This window comes from Centruroides vittatus, unplaced genomic scaffold (assembly GCF_030686945.1).
Source record: "Centruroides vittatus isolate TY-2023 unplaced genomic scaffold, ASM3068694v2 scaffold_2569, whole genome shotgun sequence".
Classification (NCBI taxonomy): domain Eukaryota; kingdom Metazoa; phylum Arthropoda; class Arachnida; order Scorpiones; family Buthidae; genus Centruroides; species Centruroides vittatus.
This window is the reverse complement of record NW_027122690.1, coordinates 1671164-1698708: the sequence shown is the minus strand read 5'-3', so window position 1 is coordinate 1698708 and position 27545 is coordinate 1671164. Positions and strand designations below refer to the sequence as shown.

General features: G+C 28.8%; 1 protein-coding gene across 4 annotated transcripts in view; it reads right to left on the bottom strand.

Annotated features, from left to right (window-relative positions):
* not (non-stop) overlaps window positions 1-27545 on the bottom strand; it is a 70293-nt gene that overhangs the window by 16418 nt on the left and 26330 nt on the right. For 2 of the 4 annotated variants that reach the window (XM_067285470.1, XM_067285468.1), the window contains exons 4-8: window positions 21560-21673; window positions 12644-12816; window positions 9583-9730; window positions 1591-1693; window positions 312-409 (exon numbers count right to left, since the gene is read on the bottom strand). In XM_067285470.1, coding sequence (XP_067141571.1) covers window positions 312-409; window positions 1591-1693; window positions 9583-9730; window positions 12644-12816; window positions 21560-21673 — 636 coding nt within the window. The remainder of the gene's footprint in view (window positions 1-311; window positions 410-1590; window positions 1694-9582; window positions 9731-12643; window positions 12817-21559; window positions 21674-27545) is intronic. The other 2 variants (XM_067285469.1, XM_067285471.1) reach the window with 2 other exon arrangements.

The window sequence follows — 27545 nt, the reverse complement described above, 5'->3', positions numbered from 1 at the left end:
AGATGATAATATATTATATTGCATTGGTAGCCATTTTTATAGATGAAATACAGCTAAAATAATAATAATAATAAAAAAAAAGGGTTTTGTTTTGGGAGTTGGAAATAGATTAATCCATTTTACATTGTTTCTTTTGGAAAATTTGTTTTGGTTTGAGAACAAATTGGTTTCCGAACAACTTTTAGAAACACGTTAAGTTCATATAAAATAAAAAATAGCATAAAATGAAAGATTTTAAATTTAATTTTTTTATTCTCGGAAGAAAAAAGAAATTCTATTAACTAATGTAATTTTTTATTTATATTTATTACCTGATGTATTTTCAGTTGAACTTGAAGCTTGAAGATGAGTGTTTGGCCCGAGATCTAGTGAAATATCCCAAAATGGATCTATTGTTGTAGACACTGCTCTGTAATTATTAAAAAGTTAATCTTATTTTTAAAATATGACAAGCAAAAAATAATATGAATAAACATATTAAATTTATTTAAAAAGAATAATGAAGTAAGAATATCTTTCTTTGAATAATGCTCTGTATTTAACTATTATTCGAAAAAACGTTTTTAGATTAGTCTATAAATATCTGTTAAAGAAAAATTTAGCAAAGACACAAACTAAACTATATAAGAAAGCAAAGTAGAGAATTTATTATTATTATTTATTAAATTTATTGACTCACTTTATACAATTACTCTATATATTATTAATTTATTTATTCTTTCTTCTGGACAAATAGAAATATACCGTACAATTTTAAAAAGCACGACCTCAAAGTTTGATTATTGCTGCGGGAAATTCTGTCCTTTGTTTATAACAAAGGAAATTCATTTTTATTGTTTGCTGTACACTTCAAACAATATATTTCATCCTTTGTTTTACATTAATATTAATGCTATATTTTTCAGGAAAAAAAAAATACAACAAAAAATTTCTTTGGCCCTTAACATAACATTATGACTAAATAAAAAAAATAAAGTTTTTTGGCATATTGGTAGGGAAATGGATTTTTGTACTGACAGCAAACATGTTAATGCAAAATGATACACCTAATTATGCAAATAGCATAATATATTGGCAGCAAATCTGTAGACTATATGGTGCTAAAGACCCCTTGTTTAGAAATGCAGCAAACCCTAGAATAATGTCTGGCTAGTGGCAGTTTGGAATTTTGACCTGTGTTTTGTTCATCTTGTTAATCAATCCCTTACTTAATTTTGAAAATCTCTACTTTTTGCTGACTGTCTTTCTGTTCATTTTGTCATTTTGATAATTCTGATGAAGAAAATAACTATAGAGGTGAGAAAATAACTATATAATTAATATATAAGTTGAAAACAAACAACTTCTATGTTCTAATTTACAAATTAATTCTACTCTCTATGCACAATGAATCCAGGCAGGCATTGAAATTTTTGTAAGGTTTTTATGAATACCTTAAGTATTTGTTAATCTGCTGCATTAATGTTATTCTATTTCATGTTTTTCCTAACAAATTAAAAATATTCACTTATACAAAAAGTTTCATTAATCAAAGAACACTCCTTTGAAACACATTAAAATATTAATTATTGTTCTATGTGAAGTTCTTACTTGCAAGCTTGGCATATAACATCAGACTGAAGTCCTCCAGTAAATATTTGATCAATAATACAGTTACAATGATGAGGATTACTACTTGATAAACCATTGGTTCCTGAAAGAATAAAATATTTATTTTAATTTGTTATATAACAATATAATTGCATCTAAAAATTGTATATTATATTTATTAATAGACATTGTTAATTTATTTTGCTTTTAATTTTTTTAATAACAAAAATTAGATATTCTAGATTTTATTCTATAATTCACATATATTAATCATACAGAAATTTTGATCAACAATGAGAACAAATGCAGATGTTAACTGTTTTTAATTTCAATCTATAAATTTCATATTATAAAATATAATAGTAGTTATAAAAGTAGAGTATTTTTGAATTAGAAAATTTCTCTATGATTCATTATCAATTTGATTCTGTTCTTCCATCAAATCAAATAAAAAAATAAAAAAGGATAATATTATTTCTTATTTCACATAGAATTTCTAAATTCAATAAACTCTCATTTAAAAGATCTTAGACTGAACATATCTTTTTAATACAGAGATTTTAAAACAGAATTTAAAGTATAAAGGTGCAATTATTTATTGTGACATCGTCACAATGCCAGGCTGCAATTTTTAATCATATTTTTAATTTATTTCATTTAAAATATATGGTTTCCACCTCAAATTAGTAGTGACTTGCCCCTGTACATCATACTTTTTGTTTAACAATAGAATTGTGCCTGTCATCTATTAACTACGTTCAAGGGAAAAGTTTTGAATTGAAATAACAGGACTTCTGGTTTGCATCAGAAGTTAATGTATAGTTAATCGAGGCCTCCTGCCTGTAATATTTTCATATCTGGTCTTGAATTTCATCTATCTGATTACATTCTCAAGATTAAGGAAAGACAGAGAGACGAATGCACAACAGTGTTAATTTGTGTGTCTACAATTCTTTTCAAATTGAAGCCAACAAGAATGGTTCTATGTTACTAATTTTAATAACCAAAGTAACAATTGCAAGGTGCTTTTGGATTTAGTTATTTCATAAATTATATGGAAAAATTCATCCTATCTATTTTGTTCTAAATCTGTAATTATACTAGTTTTTCATCTATTAATGAACTCACCTATAATTTAAATACACTATTTGACAAAAAAATATGCACACTCAGAACTGCAAAAGTTAGCATGTCTCAGATAGTCTATGTAAATATTATAGTTGAACTACAAATGCATATTAGATGTTTCTAACAGAATGTCTTAAATTCACTACTGCACCATATAAAAATGCTATTGGAGGTTTACAATGTTCAGTATACTTGTTGTTTGGAGGTCCTTGAGCCTTCCCAGCATAAGCTGGGAAGACTCTGGTCAACTCAGACAAATTAACCTGAAAGAAGATTGCTTATTAGTGAAACAGGTGCAATCAGATTCAACAACTTCTTTCCCCACTATCCAGAGACCCAGGGACAATGTTGGAAGCTGGATATCTTACACAACTGCTGAGGCAGGACTGAATTTGTGGTACCTCTTATGCTGACTACCATTAACACCCTGATACTGGTAGCTTTGTTTACTGGGGTGTTGGGATCATCATGCCTGAACAGTCTTGGAGTTGCAAAGCATGGTGTTGAGTGAGGTATCTCACTTCTGTCTGTGCAAGGATAGCCACTGTATTCACGTATAGAGAGGAACTGGAGTGTGCAAAATCCCAATTTGTTGTTGAGAATTACACTGACACCAATTGGTGGCATCATAATGTAGGGAGCCATCTCCAATGAGAGCAAGTCTCTATTGCTAGTAATCAGGGGAATATTGACTATTAATCAACATATTCTGGAAATCTGAGATTTCATGTGTTGCCTTTCAAGGTACATCTTTTTTTGCAACAGAATAGTGTTCATTCACACACAGCTCATATTTTCTAAGAGTATCTCTATAATGTTGACAATTGGCTTGCTTCATGTCCACATTTATCACCCACAGAACATGTTTAATATGCCGGAATAGCAACTTCAGCCATCAATGAAAATCTGCAGAAATGTTTACAAAATCTTTGTGAAAATTTTTCACAGGACAAGTATAAGTCATTTCTCTAACTCCATGCCAGACATTTTGCATGTATATGTGCAAGAGAGGTGCTACAAAATACTAATTGTAATAATATTAAACTACCGTATTTACTCAAATATAAGATGATCTCACATATAGGATGAGGTATGACTTTAAAGAAAGATCAAAATAATTTATTAATACAATTCTAATTTTATTTCATTTAATCACAAGTAAAATATCAAATAAACATAAATGTGCACATTGTCCCACAAAAATTACTAGCATTTTAAACTTTAAGGAAAAATCTTGTAAAATTGACAACCCTGGACCCAGCTGGACAATCAGGAACCTTTTTTTTGCCCATTCTTAACAGTCCAATCCACTCTGTCAATTACACTTATGAGTTTCTATGAATTCTGATTTCCAAATAATCATTTATTTTCACATGGAAATGGATTAAAACTTATATCGTGCTCCTGTATGATTTTGGAATTTCAATCTGGAGTTCAATTCAAAAGCTTTGCTTTTCCTATTGCTATTCATCTTTACTCCTGACAATATACAAGAACAATTCAAATGACCCAGATAAAATACTTCTGTTTTTAAATACAAGAGGGTAAGCATCCGGGAAAAAATGCAAATACACTGGTCACAAAAATTATTTGCAAAATCGCAAAGAATCTTTTGCTTGCACGTATAGGGTGATCTAGGAATTGAAAGTGTGATAAATGAATAAAAACCTTGTCTTATATGCAAGTAAATACAGTATATAGTTATTCTTACTTAAACAGCACATTTGTCATAATATTGTAATAAATTATTTCTATACACATTACTATTTCATAAGTTTAGTTTCATCTGATTTCAATATCAATATTGTTAGTTTTAATTTGAAATATTTTGTTCAAAAGATTTATTTGAGTTTATGTTCTGCCTGAGGACGACGAATTATAAAACATCAAAAGTGCTTGCAAAAATAGCAATATCTAAACATAATTAATGCCTTTGTGATAATTTCTTCTTTTCTTGCTTAACAAAAGATCGGCATGACATCCAACCCTCAAACCCTCGAATTTCAATATCTGCTTTATGGTGAGCATATGTTTTTGTCAGAGTGTAATATTTTATCACCTTGTATCATAAAGATAATCTATGTTTTTATTATAGTAATTTATTATTTACATGTATATCATTTTCCCCAAATTCTTAAATTTTGTAATTTAATGTCATGTTTTACTTAGTCTGAAATAGTTTAATTTATATTTTGTTGCCATTACAAATATTATTTATTATCCAAAAGCATTGTTTATGTTTAAAATTTTAAACATTATTAGTCTTTGCCTGATTAAAAAACTAATGAATGGAAAAAAAAGGAATAAATCAGCAATACAGTATCTTACCAAATTATTAGACCTGTGCTAGGAGAATAATTTTTTTTAATCATTTTGTTTGTGTGCTCTTGGCAGGATAAACCTTTAGCATTCAAATCAACAATTAAGGATTTTTACATGATGTTAACTGTTCTGTTTAAACCTTTCCAATTTGCTTATAAGTTTTTATATCAAAGGAAAATGTAACCACTAGAAGTGTTGCTGCAATAGACTTTGCCAGTCAATGAAAAGCATTTTTGGGCTGCAATTTGAAATAATTGAAGACCTATAAATTCCCACTGTCATCTGTCTGTCTTTCCTTAATCTTGAGAACAGTGTTAGATAGGTGAAATTCGAGACCATAAAAACCTTAGGGACAGGAGGCCCCAATAACTATATATGAACTTCTGATGCAAACTGGAAGTTACGTTATTTCAATTCAAAACTTTTCCCTTGAAAGCAGTTAATAGATGATTGGCATGACTCTATTAAAGGAAAAGTATGATATACAGGGGCAAGACACTACAGTACTAATTTGAGGTGGAGATCATATATTTTAAATTACAGTGGTACCTCGGTATACATCTGCTTTAGAATACGTCCAATTCGGAATACGTCCTGTTTGGACGAAACAAATTTTGCTCGGTATATGACTTTTGTTTGGTATACGACTTAATTCAATTATACGCACCATTGATGAACAAGTAGCACTATCTGTGTACTAGACCAGACTAGATGTTCGCAGTGCCACAGTCTATAACTTTGTTAAATTTCTTCTGATTTTAATTTGTAAGTAAAACTTTATTATTTTATTATCATGAATTGCAAAAAAGGCAAATGAAATGCAACAGAAAACTAAAAAAATGACTAGAATCACAACGGAACTGAAAAAAGAGATTGTTGAGAAATATGAAGGTGGCATGCGTGTTCGAGATTTAACTGTTGCATACCGTATTCCGAAAACGATGATATCAACAATAGTGAAAAATAAAGACATCATTAAATCTGCTAACATTGCAAAAAAGGTTAAATCAATTTCTAAACAGAGATCGGAGACATTAGATCATGTTAAGAAATTGCTTTTCCTTTGGATAAATGAAAAACAATGTGCTGGCGACAGCGTATCAGAAGCAATTATTTGCGATTACTACTGTAATAACTTTAAAAATCTATAATAAAATTTATTTTTTTATTAATGTGCTCAAACAGTGTTTCAATTATTTTACAACCCCATTAATATACCATATCAAGAGGAGTTTTTTTTTACATGAGAACAGATGAATCATTTTTGCATTACTTCTTATGGGAAAGGTTGGTTTGGTATACGTCTTATTCGGTATAAGTCCAAACATCAAAAATGGCTTAAGGTCGTATACCGAGGTTCCACTGTAATTAAGTTAAAAATACGATAAAAAAATTGCAGCCCGGCATTGTGACAATAAATAATATCTAGATACAATTCTTTTTGCCTTCTCATGTTTATGATGCCATGAATGATGTAATCTTTGCCATTTCTTGCAGGTTTTCAGCAGAATAATACTTTAAAAAGTAAACACAGTTTTATAAAATTTTATGGGTGGTGCATACTGTAGTGGACATTAAAGGCTACAACTATAGTTCATTAGCAATGAACTAATTGGTTTATGTGTCATAAACAGCCAGTCAAAATTACCAGTTTACTCTGTTTTGATCAATTGAACATTTGAAAATATAATGCAAAAGTAACTATAGTAATCAAATATATAAAATAAAGTAATGTTAGTAACCAAATTTGAAAAAGTAGCTTTTAGTAATTTGTACCAAAAGTAGTAACTATTTACTAAAAAGTATTTCCATTCTGTTCATTTTATTAATAAAAATTATTAATATTTTAACTACAAGTTAATGCATTATAAAATATTAATCATCATCAGTATTATGGCCAAACATGATTATAACATTTGTATTGTAAGAACAAAAAATGATAAATATATATATAATATAATGTTAAATATATATATTATACATATATTAAAACCTAAGTTTTCAAAAATAACAAGAGACTAATTTAAGTATTATAAAAAAAAATTCCTATTTCTATAGCTATCTAATAAGTAAGTCTATGATGCAATATTTATAGCATAAATGTGTATCATTTATAAACTATTTCATTCCATGTTTTAAATATATTTAACATAAAACAAAATATAATTTCATCTCACTTAGAAAGTAATCTCTATTCTGATAATGTAACTGTGCTGTATTAAAACAACAGTCATCTCTCCTTTTTTTGCTATAGTTATGTTGATAAATATCTTTCATTAAGGTAAATCAAATTTACTTAAAAAGTAGAAAGAAACAGTATGTAAATGATATATTTTTACCTCTGTCTTTAATATTTTAATTTTTATATTTGTCCACATAGATTTTGTTTATAAGTAGGACTTATTATACTTATTAAAGAAAGTTTTAGTCAATAGGTAAAACTCAAATTATTATTATTTTCCCTGACTTTGCAAGTTAGAAACTACACCAGTATAATAAGTCCTATTTATAAACAAGATCTATATGGACAATATAAAAACAAACTGATATACAGTCAAACTTCTATATAACAAATCCTGGGAAAAAAATTGCTATACGAAAATTACACGTTTTGGTAAATAAAAGTATAATTTTGATGTAATTTGTTTGTTTTTTTTATATAATTTAAATTAATATAAATGTAATATACAATAACAACATAATATAAATGTACTGTACTTTTAATTTTAAGTAAGTTCAATTTGTGTGTTAAAATACAACTGTGACTGGAGGGTCGGTACCACCTTGGTACCGACCCTCCAGACTGACACGGTGGTGTTGTCCCGGGTGATACGGAAGCTGAAACAGCGTGTTAATTTGATCATGCAAGTGGCCGCATACACAGGTGATCGGATTCAGGATGGAGACAAGATGAGAGACAGTGAACCAGAAGTGAATCACTCAGATACCAGGTTAACAACCAATAACAATTAATTTCAATGAAAGGAGTACATGATACAATACAATAGACATATCAGGATAGATATGTATAGATTTAGCCTATCAATCTAGTGGTTGCAAGAGAGAGAGAGTTTACATGAGGTTTGCATGGCGATAAATACTTGTCCAGTTGTAGTCTTGCTAGTTGTACAGTACCTTTCCGGTTGTAGTCTTCCTGTTGGTGAGGATGAGAACAGTTTTGGACACAGGGTTTGAAGCCGAAGTTATTCCAATTTGGCGATGATAAGATATTCTGTTCGGCGAAAATCCGTTTCAAGGGAAATAAAATTAATGTTATCTGGTGAGTGACTGGCGACGACTTAAAAATGGCGGTTCAGACCTCCATACACACTTTAGAAACTTTCTTGATGACAACTCTCTTGCTTGTCATCACCCCCTCCCTTTTTATTAGGGGGCTTCTCTTGGGTTTTTCCCATGACTTTGTTAGAATTTTAGTACATCAGGGCCAATAGTTAAAATTTCACTCGTAGGTTCCAGGTGACACATTCAATGTGTCACCTTCAACAAGAAAACAAGTTCGTGAGAAACAGTTTTAATTGTCTTTGACTAAATTTTTTCCATTTTGTCTCTCTCTAAATTTCTTTTTGTAGAAAAACAAACATCAAACAAAAAGGCCCTACACAACATTCGGCTCTCACACAACTTAGTTTACATTTTTGTAAAAAAAAAAAAAAATTGTAATTTTTTGTTGCAGAGAACAATTAAACGTGTTCTCTCTTTATAAGATGCTTCACACTTAAGAGCATTAAAACTGCTTCATCTCCATTGACATAAATACAAGTTCTAGCATATTTCCTTATAGGTCTTGCATCATTGGCTAATTTCAAAATTTATACAATTTGTTACTATGGTTGATAAACTATTTGTAGAAATTCCAAACTTTGTACAATGTATTTTTTGTGAGCCTTTACCAACTTCTCGCAACACTTTAGGAATGCTTAAACACTAACAGTTCTTCAAATTGCAACTGGATGACTTATTAAATAAAATAAAATCAAAATTATCACCTTTCTAACATTTTCAGCATTCGTTAATTGTAAATTGTTTATCTGTCAATAATGGCATTTGGACCTAATCTCTCTCCTCCTCCTTTACAACTGGTAGCAACATGGGGACAGATTACATGATGATTTTAAAAGCTAACTACCAGTATTTCTCACACCTGGGCCATGGTTTTACAAAGGGTTTACAGATTAATACCTGAAATTGAACCTAAATTCGAACTCAACCCAGATGGAATAATCAACTTTTAATGATTGAGGGTCCTTACAAATGAAAAAAAAATTTGTTATAATAGAAATTTAACTTCGTTATTTAGAGGCAATTTTACATATATTTTTGGTTGAAAGAGCAGTGTACAATGCAAAAATTTGTTATATGGAGAAATTTGCTATATAGAAGTTTGATTATATTTTAATTCCTTTATACTATAATTTGTTTTTCATCTACATATATATTAAAACTTTCAATAAGGTTTTTCTATTATCATTTTATTAAATTGCATTTAACATTTTTATGTCATAAAATATTAATTTAAAATACCTTTACAATGCCGATGCAATACATCTAATGTAGCTATAAAAAATTCATGAGCATCTTGTTGTTCATAACCAGCTAGATGCCTGGCATGTGTCCATACAAGATGGAGTAATCGGTATGGAATGTGAGGAGTGCTTTTCCCTGAATAAAACTATAAAAAATTTATCTAAAAAATATATCAAAAAAATGAATATTTATCTGAAAATACCTACTATACATATAACTGGAATTATTATATCTGAAAATATTTATATTGAAAAAGTTTTTATTATAATTCAAACTAATGATTTCTACTAGAAGTAAATTAGTTACAAATACAGTAAAATCTCACTTTGTGGCCACCTTATTTAAGTAGCCAAGATAAAACTGTCATAAAGTGATATTTATCTCCATTTATGTGGCCAACAGAAGAGGAAAATCCTGCATTTCTAAACTGAACATATTGTAAAGTGCTTTAACCAGTGGTGATATTCAGCGGGTTCGCACAGGTTCGCCTGAACCCATTGTTAAAATTTTCATTTTTTCTGAACCTTGTTAAACACACGGAACATTTCTCAGTGGTTTTGTTTTTTTTTTAAATATATTAAAATATACGTATTATACTCTGTAATACTACTAAACTAGAGCCTTATACCCCGTTCGCACCGAGCAATTCAATCTAGATTGTGAGCAAGGTCGGGGACTATGTCTTGGTGCAATCTCTCTCGACCGTTTCAATCTCGACTGAAACGAGGTTTAATCGCAATCGATTTAAGAGAGTTCTCGAAACTAGATCCAGTCATAAGAGAGATCCCACAATCTCACGCGTGCGAGATAATACAAGATGGCTGTGGAACATGTGTCGGGCTATGGACAGTGAAATAAAAAGAATATTGTATTTCGAGAGACGATGACATCTGTCTATTATCAGCAGTGCGATTCGGAATGAAAAATTTCTCTGCCTAAAAAAAAAAAAAAAAAAAAAAAAAACAAAGGTTGACAGCACTAAAATACTATTGTTACCTGGTCTTCGCCCAGGGCCTCTTACGTTCCAAATACGCCACTGATTGTTAGATATATCGCAAGAAAAGGTATTGTATTTATTTCTAGCCAAAACTTCCATTTTGTTTGTCGGAGATTGTCAGGGAAAAATTTTCTGCTAGCGAACCCTTTGTTAAATATTTCGAATATCACCACTGGCTTTAACACTTTAAACAGAACTGAGCTTTGCTGCTATAATTTTGGAATGTTTTGATGAGATCCTTCTGATCATATTTTGTAAAAATGTAACTATTGTAAATCAATGATGGTCTATGTCATGGATAAGTCACTTGCAACAGTCAACAAAGTTGACTGTTTTGATGTAAAAGCCAATTTTATTATTAACTTAGACATTTTTATGTATTTATTGACTTCTGTTTAATATTTTATTTTTTCTGAATTCTCCTGTTAAAATACAATATTTAAAGAAAACCTTTACTACAATTTCATAAACAAATTGATTCCATTGTTGTAGTGATTCTGTCTATGGATAATAAACAGCTGAACTGTACAGTACTTGAATGAATTCTACTGCAAACAGTTTGCATTCACTGTACATACATCCTGTTTCAGTACTCCGTCATTCTGTTAATACAGTGTGATCATAATTAAAGAGCAGGTATTCAGAGTTCTTTGTAGAAAGAACTATTGGGAAAATTTCAATCAAATTGAGTCTTCAAAGGGGCAAGTTTCATCTTCTGCCACATCTTTCCATTATGTCTAAATCAGGGCTTCTTAAACATTTTTTTATTCACGACCCCATTTATGATTGTGATTTTTTTCGTGACCCCCCAAAAAAATATAAAATAAAGATATATAAATATTTTGCAATATACATATGAAATACAATGAAAATATACATATATATTGAAGATATCTACAAATTTGCAAAAATAATAGTGGTGTACTACCACAGTTCACTCTTGTGTTACAATGGAACAGAGACAACTGAATACACTGAAAAGCAACAACACTACACTACTTCACACTACAATCAGTGTTGCTGAATCATTGTCTCGCTGCACCAGAAGTGACACAAAGTGCAACTCACGAAACCTATGAGACAAAGCATGCCATTTTCAAACTCTCACAAATTATTTTCAATATTTTGCATTAAAATCTCATGACCCCAAGATTTCGCTAAGCGACCCCAAATGGGGTCGCGACCCATAGTTTAAGAAGCCCTGGCCTAAATAAATAAATAAGTTTCATCTTATGCCAGTAAGAAAGTCTGTCAACATGCAGTGGCTCACCCAAGCCTAAAGAAATTCAAAACACAGCAACCACCTGAATAGGTTATGTTGAATGCATTCTTCAACATTCAAGACTCATCTTACTAGAGTTTAAGGACTCCAATGCCATTTTCAATACCTAGCAGTATAATCAATAATCTGCATATGACTAACAAAAAACAAGTGACTTGGCATGCTGTCTTCAGGAGTCATCATTCTCCATGACAATGCACAGCCATACATCACAAGGGTGGTTGTTGATTCACTAGCCCATAAAAAATGAGAGGTTCTTGAATATTCTACACACAGTCCAGATTTGTCACCATGTGACTCATCTTTTCAGACTGTTAAAGAAATTCCTAAAGGGACAAAGATTCAACACTGATGAGGATGTAAAGGACACAGTTCAAGATTAATTCAAGCAGCAACCAAAATCTTTCTTTGAAGGCAGAATTCATTGCTTACCAAAACAACAGAATGCTTGCCTAAATGCTTACGAGAAACACTGTATGTAGTAAGCTTCATTAAATACTAAACTTTTTATTTGCTTTGTGTTTGATCATTCCTTTCTTCCTTTTCTAATGGCTATGCATCTCGAATGGGTTTCATTTTAAAAAAACCTTATATTTGTTTATAAATATACAAACTTGTGCTTATAAATATTTTATACAAAATCAAAATATAAATGATATAAAATAAATTAAGAACAATCAATAATGTTTTCATATTTGTAAAGCTAGAAACAACAATAATTAAGAAATAAAGAAATTAATATTAATAAAAACATTAAATTTTCATTGTCTTTTATTTACCTCTTGGAAGAGCCTGGACATTTCACACACCAGGCACATGGAAGGATCATCTTGGAACTGGCAGACATGGCGATCAGCAAGAAAGTAATCTCGAAGAAGAGGGGTGTGCGTCAGAGCTTGGACAATACAATTCATAAAACAAGTGTTTCCTAAATTTATCAATCCACGTAGGCCTAAAATGCAAATAATTTTAACCTTTATAAAAAAAAATAATATATTAAAAAAATATTTTGATATAAAAAAATTTTTTTAGTTATTCATTCATTATATAAGTATCAGTTTTATTTTAATATTAGTAGAATTTCCCAATACTTTATTGGCTTTAATAAAAATAAATATGGCTAATTCTCGAATCATTTCTATTATAACTTAGAAATCATATTCTATTAGTGGGTTTTTGTAACGAGATAGTTAACAATTGAAATTTAGTAAATAATTCTATAAAACGTATTAAAAATTTTATATAATATATAATAAATGAATTTATAAATTTTTATAAAATTTATAAAGATTTGAACTGTTTATAAATTTCAAATTTTATCTAATGCTTGAGTAATTGAAGTAGATAATGTTGGTATGTGATAATTTTAATATTTGAACAAGCAATTATTTATTTTGACATCATCACAATGCTGGGTTGAAATTTTTAAACATATTTTTAATTTATTTAATTTAAAATATATGCTCTCCATCTCAAATTAGTAGTGACTTGCCCCTGTACATCATACTTTTCCTTTAACAATAGAATTGTGTCACTCATCTATTAGGGCAAAAGTTTTGAATTGAAATAACATAACTTCTAGTGTGCATTGGATGTTCATATATAATTAATCAAGGTCTCCTGTCCCTAAGGTTTCCATATCTGGTCTTGTCTTTCATCTGTCTAATACCATTCTCAAGATTAAGGAAAGATGGACAGATGAGAGTGGGAATTTATAGGTCTACAATTTTTTTAAATTGCGGCCCAATAAATGGATTAAGACCAAACTAAGACCATTATAAAGACAAATTTTCAAGTGTTTTCTCTATTTAAAATTTTTGAAAAATTGAGCAAATAATTAAATTTAGAATGAAACTCTGCATTAACTTAAATTATTTAACCAATTATAAAATAATATTAAAAACCTTTATAATAGAGCAATGGTTGCCTAGAACAAAATATTTTCAGTCGTCTTAACTGATCATCATAAGTTCTTGAACAGAAAGATTTAAACTACATAGTAGAATGAAGAATGTGTAATCTTTATGTAGATGAAATAAAAAAATAGATGTAAAAACCTTTCTTTTTTCTAATCTGTATAATGAAGAATTGTTTAAGATCTCAAGATCAAATCTGACTAATGTTCTCACTTTCTTTGGAATATTGTAATTTCTACACTGTCGACTCATCTTTTTGCTTATGCAGATGCACAAGAAGATGGCAATGAAATCAGGTATCAGCAAATGAAATATTATTTTGCTATTATTAATAATTATATATTAAGTAATTTGGTATTTGATTAACCATGAATGGTTATATCTATGTTTAAATGTCTTGAAGTGAAGAATTGCTCGAAGGTCCAGGTGGTATAACTGGCAGTGTACTGCACAGTAAGCAGAGGTTGCAGGTGCAAATCCCGCTCCAGGCTAGTTAGTTATTTTCTTCCACTGTTCTGAATTGTTTAATAAATTATTAAATTATTAATTTAGGTAAGAGATGGCACCTAACATCTACATTTAATATCTAATTATTAATAAGATTAGTAATAGTCCAATTAATTACAGCGATCATTTGGTTTAGTATGAATGCATCGGACTTTAGGATATTTATTATATTCATATTTTATTCATAATTTTAATTATTTGTTTAATTATTTTATAATTATTAATATTTATAAATAAAATAATTTGTTTGAACAAAAAACTAACAGAAACAAGTTACAGAAATGCTTTCAGATTCCAAAATGAAACTAAATTTTCCTGTCAAAACAGCTAAATAATTTCTGTAACATAATGACAGCTATTGGAAAAATAGTGAAACATACAACAGTGAATGTTCAGAGATGTTAAAATAAAAATTTGTCGAGCATTTTTCACATCAAATGTACGACATACACCAATGCATTGATGTATGTCGTACATTTGATGTGAGAAAAAGAAATAAAGCCAAATTTGACATAAAAGCAATCACTGCATATGGACATATGGGATGCAACAGTGACTAAGAAAGTGTTAAATAATTATTGATCTTCAGCATGATTAGAATATTCTCAGAAGTTTTGAATATCATCAATAATTATTTTAATTTATAATAATGTAAATTTTTTGCAATCAGTTGAAAAATTCTAATATACAAAATGCTACTTCAAAATCTAGAATCTGTTAAGAAAATAAAATGGGCAGAATCTCTCTTTAAATAGCCATAACATTAAAAAAGTAATCAAATAAAACTAGAAGTAAAATAATTGAACTTTGTAATAAAAATATATCAGTAACATTACATCAAAATTAAAAATAAATATATTTTTAAAACCAGAAGTACAAAATATTTTTCAAGCCAACTTCCCTTAGTTTGCTAATGATCTAGACAATATTCCCTAATAATCTTGTATTGATAAATAGCAGTATGGATACAGAATCCATGTTTTGCATTTGCAGTACTAGATGCAACCAGTATCAAAAGTTTGTTTTTAAGATGCAAATTAGAAGGTAATTCAAGAAAAAAGAAATATTTTCATATATTTATTAGGAAATAATCACTGATCACATAATATAGTTTTAAAGTTGTAAACAGAAGAATTTTAAGCACTATACACCAAAGAATATACAACACAATAAAGAAAGTAACTGTCTTTCAGCATTAGAATGACTTCAATTTCACAAAAATTCAAAATTCATACTATTACTTTCAACAAAGTATTTTCATCATCCTCAGGCAAAGTTCTTCACACACAGAATAAAATTAATTTGTATTTGTTAAGAAAATTCAAGAAATAGAATACAATATATAAGACTGAAAAGTTAATATACAAATAATTTGCATTCAACCTTTTAAAAACCAGTAATAAAAATTTGAAAACAAACGTTTTCGACCGTTAACTCGGTCTTCATCAGGTTCTAACTATTGAGATTCAAAACTGTTCCAGCTTTCCGTTTGTTTTCAAATTTTTATTACTGGTTTTTAAAAGGTTGAATGCGAATTATTTGCTCACACCAGTACAGAAGTCGAACCGTTAATATACAATTTTTTTTTTTGACATTTAGAGCAAAATTAACATTAAAAATTAAAATTAAAGCTAAACAGTTAACTTTCAAAACCTTAGTATGATTTGAATTTAAAATGTAACTATTAAACTGCAATTGCTGGGATGGGAGTGTGGATGCACAGTATATGAATTGATCCTACAGCTATAACTGGTTTTTTGCTACCTTAAAAAATAATATCCATAGTTCTGGTAGCTCAAGTGTAGGCTGAATGCACACTTGTTCCTGATTTCATCATCTTTCAAATTCTCAACACTTGGGCAATTTACTTAGAAGTCATCATATCCAATATGCTTGCAAGTTTCATCGATACATATTTTGATATTGGTAAATTTTGTAAAACAGTTGAAACAACTTTCTACATTTCAGTGAAATTTTCCAGCAAATCAAAATACACACGTCATCTGATTTTTGAATATTTAGTGCACATGTCTGTTGAATTTGTAAGAATTCCTGGACAGATGTGAAGTATTACACAAAATTACAAATACAATTGGGTTCTCCACAAGTGCCTATAACTATCAAATCTCAATTTCGATATAAAAGTTCTGTTAATATGATTGTGTTTGGGAAAAGAACATAAAGCATTCAATTCACTAAACTGCAACAGAATACCAAACAAAATAAAAAATATGAATTTGAAAGTTTATTACTATAGTTACTCAAGACATCAAGGCTACACATAAGACTAGAACAGATTTCATTGACTTTTATATATTCAAAAACAAGTAACTGCATGTTAATTCAAATCCAAACAAACACATCTGAGATATAAAAAATTACACCAAGTAAAAATTTATGACAATTTATATGACAGTCAAAATTTTTTAGGAGTTTTTTTTAGGTAAAGTAAGCTTGGCACTTAGCAGTATCCACAAGATTTTTTCCTGTATTATCAGCTTAGAGGTATGAAGGAGTACATGTCAGGAGTTGAAATTTGGCACAGAGTACTAGGTGCCCAAATCATGTGCGCATAAAAAAAACCAGACTTGTAAGTAGTCAGGGGGACCGAAAACTGAAACACTATAAAATACAAAATGGTGTCACTCTCTACAAACAGACAGTAGTGCAAGATTTGCGCATGTGTTGCTCGTTGGTAAGTTTGAAATACGAATATTATGAAATTGAATTTTGACAAACACGTGTGTTGGGAAGTTCGAAAAGTGAATGTTGCTAAATCGAATTTTGACAAATGAATCTTTTAAAAAACCCCATTTACCTGTCCTGTGTTATTCCCCTCATATTTCTGGTTGCCACATGCTAACCTTGACTGATTGACCAGAGATATCTCATTTCATCATCAGAACTTTTGAAACTAGATGGCGCGTCGTTATAATTTTATATTAAAACTAACTTCCGAAATAGAATTGATTTTTCTTTTTACATTTATTAATATATGTATGTATGTATATATATTTCATTTGGGCAAAATAAAAAAAAATTGCGAACGATACAATAGCCACCATTGTCAAAAACGGGAAATTTTCGCATTGACAAAAATTCAACCTGGGGTGTCATGCAACGGAGAGAAATTTCAACATTCAATAGGTTAATTTCAATGAAAATGCATCGTGGAAGACCTCGTGGTCATGGTCATGGCTGTGGCCGGCAAAGTTTGAATGATCATGCTCAAAACCAGAGATACCAAAGATGACTGGAGAATGAGAATGAGACCCGCTGTGAGTGTCGAAGTGATTCCGCTTAGTAGTGAGTCTCCGAGACATAGTCTTGTCCCAAATACGGCTTTGCCAAATTTTTACTTGGCATAATTTTTTTATATCTCAGATGTTTTTGTTTAATAATTGTATTGTTACACCAAGGCATATGACAATGATATAGAATTCAACCAGCACTCAGCAACTGAACACACCACCAACCAAATGCATTGCCAACTGAACACTTTCAACATTCATTTTGATTGATGCCAACCAAATGTGTTGCTGACCAAAGCACTGCCAAGCAAATATGCTGCTGACTGATGCTTTCAATATGCCTTTTAAAAAATGGTTATAAAAAGTTTTAATTGGCATAAATTTGAGCTTTTGTAATCCTGAGAAACATTTTGAATAAAATTCATGTTTCCATGCAATTTTATCTTTATAAGCATAAAATTAAGCCATAGAACTGAATTAGCTCTATGGAAAATTCCTATGAACTTTGACCTACTGATTCAAAGTTTTGTGAACACCCACCGATAACAAGAAAGGCTTAAGTTTAAAATTTGAGCTTTCTAGACCCAGTAGTTTTTCTATACAAGTGACTGAAGTGCTGGAGGAAGAAAAAGAAGGAAAAAAAATGCAGCTTTTTTTTTTGGTGATTTTTGTACTTTTCAATTGCTTATATTTTAGCAACCGCATTATAGAAAATATTGAAATTTTGCACACTACCTAAGAAAACAATTTTCTTTCAAATGAGATATTTGGAATTACTACAGGTATTTGGGGAGCAGACAAATCAACCCCCAAAATCAGCAACTCTGATTCCTATATATATAGTCGGTCAGTGACGTTTTTACTTGGTGGGGCGTCACTACCGTGACTCACGATTCTATGTATTCTATTCTACATTAGATTCTACTTCTTTTTTCAGCTGTATCCTGAAGACAGCTGCTTACAACTGAAACATTTCAATTAATAAATAAGTTTGCTAATAAAGATTTTGAAAGGTTTAATAAATTAAAAAATAATATTGCAATAAAAACAGCAACTAACCTTTCTTTTAAAATAATATTGAACTAAATAACTTATACGATTTACTAAATAACTTATACGATATACTAAATAACTTATAAAATACACAAAATAGCTAAAGTAGTTCAAATCCTTCTAAAAAGAAAAGTTCTATTTCATCTGCTGTATAAACAGGGTTAATTATGATAAGTTTAGTCAAATTTGATCATTAGCATATTGGGACTACATGACCACCCACAAGCCACATGACCTCTACATAACCATCTGACACACTATAATAGAGCATGCTTTGCAGCATATATTATAATAACATAATAAAATTGACTGCATTTTTGTAAGGGTATATATGTGGCCTTTCTGACACCAACATCAGCCATTCGATAATAGACCCTGCTCTTTACATTCTTTCTAACTGAGTTCCAGCAAAGCAAATGTAGGGAAGGTAATCCATAACTATAAGAAACTACTACTAGATTCATGTGGGCAACCAAAGGTCCATCAAAACAAACCTTAGCCATCTTGTACACAGTTAATTGTTGTAAATGTAGTTCAGAAAAAAAACAAGAAACATTGAACATGAACACACACACACACAAAGCCATCTTGTTCAACAGTGGATATATGCCAAGGTATTTTAGGAAATATCACTCACAATAATCTGCAGTTGCAATGCAGGCACAAAGTACTTGGGCACATGCTTACTGCACACCATGTCCAAGAACAATTCACAAATGCCCAAAAGTTGTGTGAAAATTTCCTCTCTAATGACAAATGGCAATGGGTCATGTCCTACAAGGAAAGGAAAAGCTCTGAAAAGGGTTCATGGTAATGGTTGGCTATTGTGCCTGTGGAAAGCTAAAACTCAAATAAGTGGATCCCAAGTCAGATAAAGCATACTTCCATGAGAAAATATCATTCATGTTGGAACAGCTGTACAAAGAAGAGATCCTCATCTATATGGTAATGATACTTCAAAGGTCTGAATCCGTAAGGACAAGGCTTCCAGCCACACAGCTAAGTCATCAGTAATCTATTATGACTGGAAGGATGTTGAGACTGGAATCAAGATGATTCCATTTCTGTACATACCTGGGAAGATCCCAGATGCCTCTGTGAATTTGGTTTGTTGAAGGGACAGCATGGAGATCTAAAACTGTTGATGGACACTAGAAAGTTTCAGTCAGTGTGGATCAGTATTCCTATGGAAACTGAAGTGTAGAGCCCTTGTTTGGTTACATGGAAGGCATGTAGCGCACAATCGATGGTGGAATCCAAGATTCTATTAATTACAGAAAATACCCAAAATTGACTACTCTTATAGTATTCAACCCCTGTACTGTATATGAATGCAATCTGTACATATATATATGAAACTTTTTATTGTTTGACAGTTACATTATTTTTATGCAATAAGTATTGTTTACAACAAATATTTATGCAATTTTACCTTCTTTTCAAGAAATAATGTGATTTTTAGTATAGATTTCTCTTTTTTTTTATTATGATTATTGGTAATGTATTATTTATAATAAAAATCAAATGGCATTTGATTTGAATTAAAGTTACAGAATGAGGGATTTAAGTTTGATCATTTATTTTAATGTCTGCATTACAATTTTAGAAATAGTCAACCTGTTGACTATATCTGTTTTCAAATTAAATACATAATGGTGTTTTTCATATTATACCATATACTTATGTAATAATTTTACTATAATAACTAAATTAGTTTGATTTTTACAAAACATGTGGTAGAGATATACACAACTGTCAACTCTTCTTGAGACAATGTTATTTTTCGTCACAAGATATTTGGTAGCATCAATATATATGTATAAGTTTTCAGATATAGTGGGTTAATATACTATATTAATATCGATAAAAAAACAGAAACAATTTATTGTAAAATAACATAGTAATGATAGAACAAGATAAAAATTATTTAAAATAATTAGATAATGAAATATGTGCTATGCATTATACCGACTCTTTGTGTACACTATATTTCTAAGAAAATCTAAGTCAATTATAGTTTATCAAAGATATTACTTCTTTTGAAAAAATCTTATTTCTTTACGGAAAACATGGAATAAATATTCTAATATTGATGATAATATGAACTAAATTTTAGTAGTAAATAATTCAGATTTTTATTATTTAAATATTCTTTATTTTATATTTACAATATTCAATACTATTAGAAATTTGTGATAAAACTTTTCTTACCTTTAGGTGTAAAATCATATAAAAAAATTATTTTATTTCTAATGAAACAATGGAAATATGTTCATAGTATATATATAAGTATATAATTTCCACATATTTATAAAAATACAAATAAATTTTGTGAAAAATTTCTTTTAGAGGTACGGTACATTCTAAAAGTATTAACAATTAATAATAATAAATTGTTGTATGATTTTTATATAAAAATTTCTAATAAAGTTGTTATTAATCAATATTTTTCAGGTATATTAAATCCAAATTACAAAATACTCTCTTACCAGATAAAATTTAAGAGCACTGTCTATTAGCATTAATAAACTTTAATACGCCAAATAGAAAAAAACCATGCAAGTACTTTTTACATTTATAGACTATCATCTTCGGGTGTAGAGAAAACAAATTTTAAACATTAATGTGTGTGTGTGTTTTTTTTATGTCTTCCTTATTATAGCTTATTAATGCCAATAGATAGTGCTCTTAAATTTTATCTGGTAAGAATTATTTGGCACAAGAAGATAATTATTCCTTTCAAAATAAACTCTACATTAAAAAACTAAGGTTTTATTTAATCAATTTATTTCCACCAAAACCTTTAAAATTTCACTCTTGGAAATTTATCATCAAATTTTAAAAAATATCTTTTGAATTTTCGCTAACATTATTGACGTTAGCATTTTAAAATGAATTAAGTTTTAAAAGTTAATGAAAAGTGTATTCAAACTAATTTCATTTCATATTAAAATGTTAGATAGATCACCTATATAAGAATTATCAGTAATTCTTTTTCGACGTGGATTCCTTCTTAATAAATCCATTTCAAAACTGCTGGGTTCCCAAGGATAATACTGTTCTTTCATGCCTGAAAACATGTCTGTAAATTAAAAAAATGATATATCTTGCTATAACCTATTTTATAATTCAAAAAATAATTTAAAAAATCATTTTATATTTTTCAAAATTTAAAATTGGCATTAACATTAAATATATTATTGTTACAAAAATTATTTTCCTTTGATAAAATTTCTAAATGACTCAATGCTTAAAAAAGTTGAATACACATAAATTAGTTAAATAATATTTAAACCATGTTTTTGGAGAATATAGAATTTCTTTTCTATTACTCATTGAGTTTTAATACTCATTATGAATACAATTGTTAATAAATTAATTATTAGATGTATTATAACAATATCTTCAATACGAGAAATCTGTTATTTTTTTTTATAGTGTAAATATATCAACACAGTATTTATATTTTACATGTAAATAAAATGGTCAAAATATTTTCTTGCTTGTAAGAAATTTTTAATGCAAAAAATTTTGAAAACCAAATTAATATCTATCACTTATGATTTAAAGGAATATAGTATAAATAGTATCAATAAATAGGAAAAATGGTATAAATACAAAACCAATATGAAAAAAATTCTCTATTATATCTGAATGTTTAAATTTACAAGATTATCATAAGACTTGCATATTTAACATGCATAAGAAAAATAAATATTTTTTTCTATTTTTTATCGTTAATATTTGTTATACTTATTGTTCTTAGATTTGTTTTCTCTTATTCCTCAAAATAAAAAAAAAAACTCAATGATCAACTCTAAACAGTGTAAGAATTGAAATAAAATCTTTCTTCTTTTTAAGAATGTGAAATTTAAAGAATATACAACAATAAATTGTTATAAATAAAAATGAAAGGGAGAGCAAAAATTATGTGAGTTTTCAGTTTAATAGTTTGTTGCAAACTGTGAATGCAATGTTAATAATCTTTTCACTGAATTATCACTATCTCTTAAATTTTATAATCTTCATGTCTTCCAAACATTATTACATTAGAGAAAAAAATGTGTGTAATTATGCAATTTATAGGCTTTGAACTTTTGAAGAGGAGTATTATTAAAAACATTCAGAGTACAAAACATTTTCTCACTTTGGCTTCATGTGGTTATGTTGTTTTAAATTCAATTCAAATTATAAACACTGAAAAAGCTGTAGAAAACCTCTTAACACTTCTAGCTCATCAATTTTCAGAATATCAAATTTTTTTCCTTTTATAATTCCTAGGACAAGATGATATAAAATGGCCAAGACAATAAACATATCATTATTATAAGTAAATAAAATATTAACCTACTGTAATAAACCAGTTTCTTATTTTTTTACTATCAGATAACCCAAAATCATCACAGTACTATCTATCATGATTTCAGATGTCTGGCAACAAAAAATGACTAGTATTGTCTAGTAAAATGTCTGTAAATGGACAAATAGTACATACATTTTTTTCTGTTAAATTCTTTAAAGATATTTTTATAATCTCCCATTTAACTAAGACTTTTTCAATTAGCTAACCAACATTCTTATTTTGATTACATCTGTTAAGAGCATTTGTATTATACATGGTGTTACAAATAAAGTAAACCAGTCCCATAATTTGAGAATGATTAAAGATGAGAGGATAAGACTAATTATAGCCAAACAAGGTACAAGAGAATTATACATGCCCAAAAGTTGGTGAATATATGTATTGAAGATCAGACAGATTAATGAGAAGTTCCCACAGGACCCCATAAGGTCCAGTGGTGTATGGGATCAAAAATGGTGCCATCACAAAGAACAAAAACTTAAACAACATTTAACTCTGGGGTAATTTTTGATAACTCATGCCATTGTCAAGTAAACACAAACATCAAAGCCAGAAAAGGCAGATAAGCAAACATATAAACAAATGAAACTGTCATTAGCATGCATCTGTGTGACAGGTATGTGCCTAAATCACTTCCCAGGAATTATATAGTGTATGCAAACAGGCATCCAAAGCTGCATTACAAGATTTCTTCAGGAAAATGGACATCACTTTGAACATACAATGTTAGATGAACTAATTGAACTAGTTCTTTGCAAGTATTTAATAAAGCTGTTTTTATTCTTTATTGGAATTTGTTATTGTATTGTTACAATTTGGGACAGGAACAATTATCTTTATTGCCATGGATTTAGATGCCAATAATGCAAGGTTCTACAGTCACAAGAATATACTTACCACTGTTGTCTACCATAACAGTCGACTGCAGCAAAGTGCATGTGTTGTGGTCAGTATATATATATTTTTTTATATTTTTATTTTATTTATCAAAAAGACACTGTGGCCAAATAGGCCTTTTTCAAGTATCTACAAACAAAACCGAAAAATAAAACAAACAGTAAGAGGAATTAGTTAACAAAAACCAAACACGAGCTGATACTTTACATTATTTTTATAGATTCTTATAGTGATTGTTATTAATTAATCTACAACTTAAGTACTCATATTCTTTTTTTTTTGTTTTTTGTAGATTTTGTAGCTTGATACCTCTCTTAAATCATTACTTAATCTATTCAAATAAAAATCATCTGAAAAATCGGTGCAGATTTTCCCACCGTAAGTTTGACAATTAGAAGATTATATCCACAAGTCCTACGAGTATCCCATGTTGGTACATTTCGATGTTCACTTATTTTGTTCCTGAGACAACTGTTTTCTTTATTACCCTTTATAAATTTATAGCACTCCAGCAGAACTTGTTTTATGTAAATTTTGCATATTCTATCAATTTTGTCAGTGCAGTAAAGTTCCAACACCAATTCCCTAAAATGTAGATTATGAATTGAACGGATGAAACGATTTTGTACTACCTGGAGTTTGTTAATTACATATAAAGATGCAGTTCCCCAAAATGATATTCCATATCTTATTTTAGATTCTATGCATGTGTGATAGAATTGCTTCAACTGTGATATACTTAAAAAACTTTGAATTTTTTTATTTATCCCAATATACTTAGCTAAAGACAAGGCAATGTCATCTATTTGCCTATTTCAACGAAATTGTCATCTATTTTTATACCTAGGTACTGCATAACATTTAATCTTTCAATTTTATTTTCATTTATTTCAATTTTTAGGTGATCTAGATTAACTTTTTTGTTTCTATTAGCAAAGCAGAGGAATTTTGTCTTGCTATTGTTAATTACCAGCCTATTTATTTCCATATAAGTATTTTTTTAGAATGTTGTTTAAATACACTTGAAGAATTTGAGCTTCCATATGAGAAAAAATTATCAGTATATCGTCAGCATACATGATAATGTTATCATCTGGTATATAATTAAACAAATCATTAATATATATATTAAAAAACAGAGCACTCAAAATACAACCTTGAGGAATGCCCTTGTTTGGTTTAAACAAACTGGAGATAGCTTGTTCAATTTTAATGTAATAATTTCTGTTTAACAGATATGACTAACCATTTTAAAGGAATTCCTCTTAAACCAACATAGTAGTGAGTTTTAACAGCACAGAGCTGTAAACACATGCCAACAACAGTTGCATGTGTTTACATGCTTGCCTGCCTTTCCTGACTTGGATATTTTTATTTGCTTTACTTGACAACAGCACAAGTTATCAAACATTATCCCAAAGTAAACATGGTTTAAATTTTAAATGTTTTTCGGTGGTACTGTTTTCGTCTCAACATACCTTCGGACTTTGATGAAAAACCCCCCCATAAGACCCCATACTCTAGGAGTCTCCAACACACATACACTAACTTTTGGACATGCATAGTTCCCTTGCATCTCATTTAGTCATAATTAGTTTGATCCTCTTACTTTTAGTCATTCCCAATTTATAAAACTGGTTCACTTTATTTGTAACACCCTGTGTATAAAAAATAATTTTAAATTATACATTTTTTAAAATTTCTCTTGTAAATTTATATAAAAATGCTGGACATTTTGGTTATAAGTTAGTTATGACTGAAGTTGATATGTATTGGATTCCTAAACCATTTTATGAATTTAAAATTTTTATCTCAAAAATAGTAATTTCATTAAACCATGTTAACAACTTTAATATTTAGGAATAAACACATGTGTAATTACTATTACGTACTAATACATCATAAGAAAATGTTCTTTCTCTAACAAAAATGATAAATTATGGATTTAGTGGATTTCAATGGTTATATAGAATTACATAAATGGTAATTCTATAGTAATAGTAATCATATTTTGAAATCTACTTATTTGAAGAAGAAAAAATGCAATAATCAAATTGAGATGGATACAGGTTTCTTTCAAGAGTCAGGAAGATATTATCCCTAGAGATTGAAAAATATTGCTTCATATAGCCTGATATAAAACACATTTTGTAAAAACAAAGAATTATTTATTTTTATTAGAAAAGCCTTACTGTCCTTACAATTTATTATCATTTAAAGTCGTCTACGTGGACGTTATTTATTAATAGGACCTTGTACTGGTGTATTGGCACAGTAATGAGAGTTAATTCAGTAAAATTTCTTTATTTTATCACCTGTAGTAGCAATATCCGTACACATTTTACACATGTTTCGGGCTAGCATGCCCCTCATCAGCAGTATTACCACTATGTACTATAAATAACAATAAAACATATAAGTTACAATAAAATCTAAAATATTCCAAAAAATAATAATAAAATACAATTTAAAACCTACTGTGAATACATATCTCAATTCCGAGTATGAATAGATGTTTTTCGTTTTACAATTACAGAGATTGTGTAAATACGTATTTCGACTTAAATTGACAATTTCCTTTTCACTATTGAACAATTTGCTGTATAATTAAAGGTAAAACATAATAAACAACCAAAGATAAACTGATAAAATAATACAACACAACTTGTAAGAAAGAAACTTACATTAAGGTTTTACGTTTCGCCATTCCACAGTGTAATAACAGAGTTGCTTAATCATGCTTATTTATAACGTCACCTAGTATAGTGTTCCATGATTGGTGGATTATTCTACCCAAATTATTATTAATTCTATTCCTTTCTTTTATTATATATAAATGTTCATATAATTGCCTTTTGTAATTGTTTGATTCTTTTCTCTTTATTTTTATACTATTTTTGTCAATTTGGCATCCATAATTATTACAGTGTTCTGCGACTGCAGAATTTGCATAATTGCCCCTTATTGCTCTTATATGTTCTTTTATTCTTGTATTTAATTTTCTTTTGGTTTCACCTATATATGTTTTAACCGGATCACAACTGCAATTAAATGAATAAACAATTTCTTTTTCATCCATTATATCTAATTTTTTGTCAGACCTATGATATAGATGTTTTTTAAATAAATCTTTTTTTTCCGGTATCAAATTCACTTTTCCTTTAAGTATATTTTTTACTCTTTCAAATAATTTAGGTACATATGTCATCTTGACGCATTTTTTATCTTTATCAAAATTTTTATTTTTGTTATTATTACTATTAATCCAATTTAACCATTTTTCTAAGATTTTTTGGGGGTAGCTATTTAGTAGGAACATTTTTAATACTTGTTTTATTTCTGTTTCCTGATTTTCTAATTTAATTGTTCTGTTTTTAATTTTATCTATATACATTTTAAATATATTAAATTTCATATTCTGAGGGACATTAGATTTGTAATTTAATACTTTTGGTATTTGCATCGGCTTTATAAATTTTTTGAATTCTAATTTATTATCAGTTCTATTAATGGTTATATCTAAATAATTTAAACTATTATTACTTTCTATTTCTGCTTCGAATTGTATATTTGTTTCTATTGAATTAACTTGCTTTAAAATTTCATTTTCGTTAGTTTTTTGGCTATCAAATAAAATAATGCAATCATCCACATACCTATTATAGAATATTATTCCTGTTATATCTTTAATTTT